The sequence below is a fragment of the Cryptomeria japonica genome, chromosome 5, assembly GCF_030272615.1.
Source record: "Cryptomeria japonica chromosome 5, Sugi_1.0, whole genome shotgun sequence".
NCBI classification, from domain to species: Eukaryota; Viridiplantae; Streptophyta; class Pinopsida; order Cupressales; family Cupressaceae; genus Cryptomeria; species Cryptomeria japonica.
In genome coordinates this window covers 42,784,673-42,793,376 of record NC_081409.1, presented here as the reverse complement: position 1 = coordinate 42,793,376, position 8,704 = coordinate 42,784,673, and the positions used below count along the sequence as shown (strand labels likewise).

At 34.9% G+C, this 8,704-nt stretch overlaps 1 protein-coding gene across 1 annotated transcript; it reads left to right on the top strand.

Annotated features, from left to right (window-relative positions):
• The first annotated feature begins 946 nt into the window (after window positions 1–946).
• LOC131040173 (probable cellulose synthase A catalytic subunit 8 [UDP-forming]) lies at window positions 947–4,740 on the top strand. The gene is made up of 9 exons (XM_059220323.1): window positions 947–1,221; window positions 1,336–1,666; window positions 1,904–2,044; window positions 2,171–2,296; window positions 2,708–2,920; window positions 3,022–3,094; window positions 3,364–3,542; window positions 3,706–4,053; window positions 4,213–4,740. The coding sequence occupies exons 1-9, from the start codon at window positions 947–949 to the stop codon at window positions 4,738–4,740; spliced, it is 2,214 nt and encodes a 737-aa protein (XP_059076306.1).
• The last annotated feature ends 3,964 nt before the right edge of the window (window positions 4,741–8,704 follow it).

Here is an 8,704-nt window from a genome sequence, read left to right as displayed (position 1 = left end):
AGAGCTTTCTCCATAATGGACAATAAAAACTCATCTACCAAATTGATGATTTATTAATCACCTAACTTCCATGACTATTTGTCTTGAATATAATGATGTTATAAATTAATTTTTCTTTTAAAATAAAATTTAATCAATATTAAAAAACAAACACCTTTTAATCTAATGTAAAATCTTAACGAATAAATTCTAAATAATCTAATATACATTAAACCATTTTATTTGTTTCTCTATTTTTACCTATTCAATTAATTTATCATTCTCTCTCTATATATAATCTATTTATATTTACATTTAGATTTACCCTTTCTTATATACGCTCTCTAGTTCATTTATATTTGTTTACACCTCTTTGCCTTTCTTATATATGCTCTATTATTCACTTAGATTTGGATACACTTTGTTATCCTTTCTTGTATTGTTCCATCGCTTACCAAAGCATACGAATCAGCATTTTTGTATTGTTCTAGAAGGTTACAACATAAATCAGGGCACCTCCAAGAGCATAAAACAACAGGATGAAATGAACAACAAATGATTTAAAGTTCCGTGATGTCTTAGCTCTCAATCTCCTCCACTGAAATAGCATCTCTGTCTTTTCAAGAAGCATCAAAATTGTCCTTTATAAGAAGCGTCAGAATTGCCCTTTCCTGTACTTCTAGAAATATTTTGCAACCAAGATGTTGTTGGGAGTAACCTTAATGCCAAGAAACATAGTTTCATAATTTATGCAGATAAGTTTCACTACAAGTATGAGCTTCACGTCAAGAAATCTATGAACCTATTGGGTCACAACTAATAATTCAAAGCATGATCTTCACAACTAGAAGTCAATGAGATTTTCCCTCTACAAAAGTCACAATTCCAAAGACAGTACGCACATAAATAGAACTATTCTATTCTCTCAAATAATTTGGACAGTGCTTAGTAATCTCATTGACTTAGAATGAAGAAAACACCAAGTTCGAGTAATAGTAATCCTTTGTATGAGAAGTACATTCATAACTCATATGTTTATAGAGCTTGGGCATGCCTTCACCTTCTGCTTTTGCTGAGTTTCTTGACTTATCGTTTGTTTTATTCTCTGGATGAATGCTGTGGAGTAATATGGATCATTGCTTTTTCCTGTGAGCTTTGGTTTTCTTTGCAATTTCTTCTTTATCAGAACTCGATATGGCTGTCGGTTGAATATAAAGCATACCCAGAGAGGCTTGAACGCAGGTGAACAAAATAGAATAACAACCCATGTATAATATCAGTATTATAAAATTTGTATCAGTTTAAAATGGAAGTTTATGAATTAGTTTTGAAGTTTTATTAATATTTGTGTTGCAGGTATGGTGGAGAATCCGCTTCTGAGCTTCCTCCTGTGGATATAATTATCACTACAACCGACCCTTATAAGGAGCCTGCTATAATAACGGCCAATACTGTCCTTTCAGTGCTTGCATTGGATTATCCAGTAGAAAAAATTGCATGTTATGTATCAGATGATGGCGGTTCTCCTATTACTTTCTACTCTCTTGTAGAAACCTTGGAATTTGCCAAAAAATGGGTGCCTTTCTGCAGGAATTTCAATATTGAGTTAAGGATTCCAATAATGTATTTCTCCAAAACACCCAAGTCATCAGATCCAAAATTTCTCGAACAATGGCAGGTCATGAAGGTATTATAATAGCTATTCAATTTTCACCAGACCTAAGATTGAAGTATAGGACTCTTTTTTTCAGATCTTTTAGGTAAAATTTGATGTAAACCTACTAAAAGTATAATTACTTTGAAGATCATTTGTATGGGTGTTAATTTTCAAATAAATCTCCGTTTGACTGTCTTGTTTTATGATTTCATGTTACTAGATTTATATAAGCAGCTTATTCTAATACTTATATTTTTTTTTTTGCAGGATGAATATGAACGTCTGAAGAGAAGGATTGCTGATGCATTGGAGAGAGGACATGTTACATTGAAATCTGTTTCTGAGAATGACGTTAATGATTTTGTGTACAAAAGATCAGACGTTAAAAACCATTCAAGTATAGTGAAGGTGATAACAAATTATTGAAAGCACAACAAAGGAAACTATTGGATTACTATTTATTCTTGTTTAAAATTTCCTTGATTTCTGATGAGGAGTCGTATATTCAATACAAATTGAATTCTAAATGCACAGGTTATTCATGAAAACAAAGTAAGCCAAGGAAATGATGATTTGGTTCTGCCACACTTAATCTACGTTGCAAGAGAAAAAAGACCTATGTTCAATCATCATTATAAAGCTGGAGCAATGAATGTTATGGTACTGATTCCATTTCGCTTATATTTTGTTTTTCAGTAGGATATCTTTTTAGATTTTTATCTTTTTCTGTAAGTATAACAGGGAAGAAAGGTCTTCTAAATTACGTTTTTCAGTCTCATATCTGGGTTAAGGGTGATAATTCTTAAGTCCACGAGTCTGAAAATTGTTGAAGTCTTGGCACAGTATTGTTTAGGTCTTTTATGTCTTTGTTTGTCACTATTATCCCACTTTATTTATAAATCTTGATCTTTTCGCTCATATTTTATAAAAAGATTCAGATCCTTTCAGAAAGCCCCCAACAAACATTATTAATATTGATTGAAAAGTCTGTTTCACATGGACTTCTTATTTTTCTTGCATGCATTTTGAATTAATTGTCATTATATAATGTTAGTGGTGGTGAATTTTCAGGCAAGGATTTCGGGACTGATGACCAACGCTCCTTTCATTCTTAATTTGGATTGTGATACGCATGTCTGCAACCCAAAAGTTATACAGCATGCCATGTGCTTTTATTTGGACTGTCCTTCTGAAAGAGACTGTGGTTCTATTCAATTTCCGCAGTTGTTTTATGGAACCCTTGAGGATGACCCATTTGGAAATCAGTTAAAATCTGTGTTCAATGTAAGTGGATTTAAATATTGTAATCTGTCTAGTTAGGAAAATTGCTCTATAGCACTATAGTTACCTAACAAGGGATCAGGGTTTCTTTGAAATATATGTAGATCCTTTTCAAAGGTATGAATGGAATCCAAGGTCCTGTGTATGGAGAACATGCTGCTTCCATAGAAGAAAAGGGTTATATGGAGTTCCACCGCGAACATCAACTGCGGATCAACCCTACAGTAAAGATAAATGTCTTAGTATCATGGAAAAAGGTAAGGAAACAATCAAGCAGTGTCCAATAAAAGCAAATGATTTTTCAATTGCATGAAATGGTGATTTTAACCTTTTGTTAAAGCTCCTTGATAACTTTGTAAAAAATTATTTCATCATTTGGACTCAAGGAAAACTAAATTCGGAAATTATTCATTCTAAAAAAATGTTTGTTCATTTGTTTCTTGCAGAGTTTCAAGATGAAGCTATAAGAAGTGCGTTTGGAGTATCTTCTGCTCTTGTATCATCTGCTGAGGCCATTATGAGAGACAATGGGTTCCAAAATAAGTCATATCCTTCGCTGGCTATAGAGGAGGCCTTGAGGATTGCTAGTTGTTGCTATGAAACTCACACTGCTTGGGGAAAAGAGGTAAGCCCTGCTTGCTATTTGGAGAATGATCCTCACATAAATTATAAATTACCCCTTTATATATAGTTATACCACCTTATACTCCTTGTGATTATAACACCCACTCGATCAAGCTAGAAAAATGAAATAACTCTGTATATTGTGAATTTGCGACACATTACAGATGGGATGGATGTATGGATCCTCTGTTGAGGATCTCATGACAGGGTTGAAAATTCACAGCTTAGGTTGGCATTCAATATATTACGCCCCTGAGAAGCCTGGTTTCATGGGATGTGCACCAGGGAACGGTCCAGATAGTCTTGTGCAGTACAAGAGATGGGCCACGGGAACGCTTGAAATATTGATAAGTAGATTGTGCCCTTTCCTGGGTAAGAATAGCCAACTGACACTTCGCCAGAGGATGCTTTATGTTTATTTCACCATGATGCCAATCACCTCAATGGCAGCAATGGGTTATGTACTATTGCCTGCCTTCAGTCTGTTTAGTGGCAAATCATTCCTTCCCAAGGTAAGCTGCAATGGATCATTCAACAGTTGATTAGTGTGCTCAGATGAAATTAAGTTTCTTCTATTCTAGTGCTGTCTCATTGAACTACTTTGGTTATTTGTGAACATTATAGTTAGTTTCTTTCCCTGACGTAATGGATGTAAATTATTGTTCCTGCAGGTTAAAGACCCCGCATTTATGGTTGCAGCTGGTTTATTCATTTCAATGTATGGAAATGATCTTTCTGAATATCTTATGTGTGGTTGTTCTGTAAGAGAATGGTGGAATAATCAGAGGATGGGGTTGATATCGAGATTATCTTCACAGTTGTTTGCATTATTTGATGTTGTCATGAAGTTAATAGGATTATATGAAACAGTTTTTGTTGTAACACCAAAAGGTTGTGAGAATGAAGGGGGTAATGAGGGCGATTTTACCTTTAATTCTTCTCCTTTGTTCATTCCACCAACTACAGAAGTATTGATAAACTTAGTAGCTTTAATTCAGAGCACTTTGCAAATTGTGGGCGGGCAATGTGAAGTTAAGGACAAGCTATTTGTAGAATATTTTTGCAGCGCTTGGGTGGTGATTAATTTGTGGCCCTTCTTGAAAGGACTGTTCAGAAAGGGTAAATTTGGACTTCCATGGAGTGTGGTCATTAAAGCTTGTGCTTTGGCTGTATTTCTAAGCAGAACATGGCTTCGTTAAGAAATTATTTTCTAGCGAAAGTAAAATGGGTGACTTTCTTGAAATTCATAGGGTTTCTCAACATCCGTTTGATGTACTAAATGAACTTATGGTTTTTCATAATCTACTAATAAATAGTTCATTTATGATGGTGCTACTAAATAGTATGGTGAAGATTGAATCGAAAGATCAATTTCCAGTCTTTGACGTCCATTTCCATGTATATCTATCTTTTCAGACAATTTGGAATGGCTTCGTAAAAAGAATCCGCTAAGTGTTTGTCAGCGAGATCATCCATACACAAACGTGTTTTCGGTGCATGGAAGAACTTTTGAATCCTTCTATAATACGGTGAGTTCTTGAACCAGAGAACCCGCAAAAATAATTGTCTTCCTTCAGTTTTCGGCGATTAGTCATTTGGTTAAAATTAAAATTAACTAAAATATGACTCAAAAACATTAAATTACACTAATACATTTGGGGTCAAATTCTGACGGAGGTTTCCGACGGACAAGGAGCATTGTGTGAAAATTTGATTTTTTTAAAAAAAATGCCCGTGTTCGTTGGAACTCCGACAACCTCGAGCATTATATTAAAAAAAAAAAACACAACACATTTTCATTGTGTAAAGCAAACCGAAGCCGCTGCCCCCCCCCGCCGGAGCGATCTCTGCACTGCAAGCAAGGTAAGGTTTTTGGTGGCATTTAGAAGGACCTTTTCAAGATTTGATTTGATTGGCCATTTAAACTTGCTTTGCAATCCTTAACATGATCGGCCATATTAATTAGGTTCCTTTGCAATTTTTCACTTGGGCAGATTTTGAATGTTTCTTTTGTGCAAGCAATTCGGTGTTTTCTCGTTCTTTTGTGTAAACAAATTTGTATTTTGATCTTCTTTGTTTGATAAGTTCACTATTATGAACTTGTTTAAGACAATCGGACCACCTTGTTTTTTCTTCCTTCACTAATATTGGCATTGATGACAAATGCGTAGCCTCCCTCATCTACTTATCTATTTCTATATCTATATATCTAGATATAACCAGGCAGCTTCTTCTTACTCCTAGTTAACCGGGGGGCACCTAGGAACAACTACACTCACAGTCGGCTTCCAAACCACAGTTAGATACATGGATTTATAGTCGGCTTTCGAACCACAGGCAGAGCAGAGCTTGTTCCCTCGGTGTTTGCAATTTCAATTGCATCTGGATTTTGACTTTGTGGTATTCCTCAATTCAATCGATCATTTCCCTTTCATTGGTATCACAAGGTCTTGATGCTTTTTCTTATTCATTTGTATAGACAAATCTGCCCCTCATCATTCATTCGCATTGCATCAAGTCGGTCTTAGGTTCTCCATTTGTATTACCTCATCCTTATGTGAACAAAACCTTCACTCCCAAATCGATGATTAAAGTTCCATTTGCATAAGGTGATTTGGAAGATCAAGTTTTACTTGTCTTCACTTGTACAAAGAAATGAACTTGATCAGATTTTGATCACTCATTTGTTTTGCTCTGATCTTTAATCGAGGATACTTTATTTTTGGATACTTGAACAAATTGTCCAACCTTGCAACCTCAATGATTGGGAACATAATTCTAACATAAAACAACAAAAAGATGCAAAAAAATAATCCACACAACGGAGCCTCAAGACGTAAGGATTATCTTGGGAAAACCCTCAAAGGGAAAAAAAAAAATCCTCAAGATTCACCTTCTTATATTAGATAACAAAAACTCATAATATTTGCCACTAGAGCTTCATACAAGTTCAGTTGTAGCCCAAGGTTACAATAATATCAAGTAAACTCTATAGCATATCCACAAGGAGGCCTATATCTCAATCCTTCACTTGCTAACTCAATTGCTTCTCATATCTCCCACACATCATTGCTCTTTCCTGACTTCTGATTCTGCTTTCTTACTTCTAGTTCCTCACTCTCTTTTCTCCGTACTTGGAAAAATCACAAGTCACGCATATATATCATCCACAATTCTTCAAAAAAAAATTGAGTCGACTAAAAGTATAAACCTTCACCAAACATGCAATAGGCCAAGCCCAAAACCCCACATGTTACTCCAAAGGAAAGAACACAATATGTGTTACCCAATGTAAACACATCTAGTCCCAATGGTCACCCACATACTATCTTTGATGAGAACACGTTACAAACCTCTGGTTACATCAATGTGGAACAAATAGTCGGCAAGTTTGCACAACTCTATCACATCAAACTTTCTGCTCGATGAGGCTCAACTCCAAAACTCTGAAATATGACACGAGTGTAGACATACTCTCCATCCAAACTAAAAATCATAACTCTCAAGTGCAGCAGAATGCAACACTCCCCATTGACTCCCTAATCAAGTAAAATGACACAATTTTCACCCTATCATCACCAAACATCTTTGTGGTAGCTCAAATCTCTAGAAACTCAAAGAACACTCCCTAATACCACCACTACCTACTATCCAAACAACAAGACCAAATAATGAACTGAGATAGAATGTCGTACTCTCTAATAGCCCTCTTTATGACACAATAAGGATTTACAAATCTTCCAAATTCTCCCTGATGCTCCTACATCAAATTCTATAGGTTCATTTTAGTTTTAACTAATGAATTGCCTAACCATCAACTCCACAAGTTCACTGATCTGCTCATAGCTCACTGCACTACCTCAATGATCAATGATCTGCACAAGAGCTCACTGCAAGCTACCTCAAGATGAAAATTCAATTGTACAAATTCAATGATTTTCACATGCTCGTTGCATTGAGACTAAGATTAAGCTCAACAAATTCAGGGATGTTCTCATGCTCACTCCATTGCCTCAATGGTCAATGATCTATATAGGTCCTCATTGTAAGTTGCCTCAAGATGCAAATTCATTATGGTACTGCCTCCATGCAATAACCTCAAGAATCTAGCACAAATTCATTTTGCAAACTTAACACAAATGTTTAAAAATGTTAACTTAAACTTTCCTTAAATGATCCATTAGATGTTTGTTTCTTCCTGAAAAAACACAAACCTTGCAATTTCGTCAATTTCTTGATCCACACTTCATTCACTATGGAATGATTTCTTATTGGTTCTCCCTTTGCGGTAGAATTCCCTATCTATTAAGGTTTTATCTATCCCCTTGAACACATGTGTACTTATGTCCGTACAAAGTCTGGAACCTACATCCAGTATCCTCGACGAATTTGATCCATTAGTCTACCCATAATCTAGCTTGATATAATTTGCATTATATTTGCCTTTCCACCAACATACCTTTTAAATTATTTTATAGTCCACATATCCCACAAGGGTGTAGATCCAACACATTTGTCTCCTATGTCCCTTTCTTGGAAATATGACTTACAATAAGGACTAGGACATTTTAATTAATTTGGAGTAGAAAGTAAAACATTTGAGTTAAGAAAACAAATAATCATATTGGAAATATTATTCAAAGAACAAGTACTTTGTATCTATATCAGAAATATATACCGAGAGGACAATTAATGAAGGTGTTAAATTCAGATAGATTGGCATGATTATGCTTTTTTCCATTTGTCTTATATTTTATTTAATTTTGTAAGTCTTTAATTTCCACTAAAAAAATACTTTAGAGGTTGTAGGTATAGCTTGTGAAAGATACATTTTAACATTATTTGTTGAATGATTGTATATCTTTTTATCAATCTACTAAAAATGTGTAGCACTAGTACTTGGGTGGCAAAAGAGCATGGTATATGTAAGTATGTGTTGTCAGCAAATATTTTTTATTAAGTTGAATGCTTTAGGATACAACTATATGAATTTGAAAAGGGAGTTTTGAAAGGGCCTCACCCTTGTATATAGCATAGAAAGAGACAAGCAAAAAGCCAAAAGGTAATAGAAGTGCTCACATAGAGCCAACAACAAAACAAAACAAAAAAAACTGAATATCACTCTATTACTGGCACTAGAAACAAATATAGGAAAAATTCCCA

Coding starts and splice junctions, on each gene's coding strand:
- LOC131040173 (XM_059220323.1), top strand. CDS start 947: ATGAAGAAAACACCAAGTTCGAGTAATAGTAATCCTTTGTATGAGAAG. Junction 1,222..1,335: donor CCAGAGAGGCTTGAACGCAG/GTGAACAAAATA, acceptor TTTGTGTTGCAG/GTATGGTGGAGAATCCGCTT. Junction 2,297..2,707: donor CTGGAGCAATGAATGTTATG/GTACTGATTCCA, acceptor GTGAATTTTCAG/GCAAGGATTTCGGGACTGAT.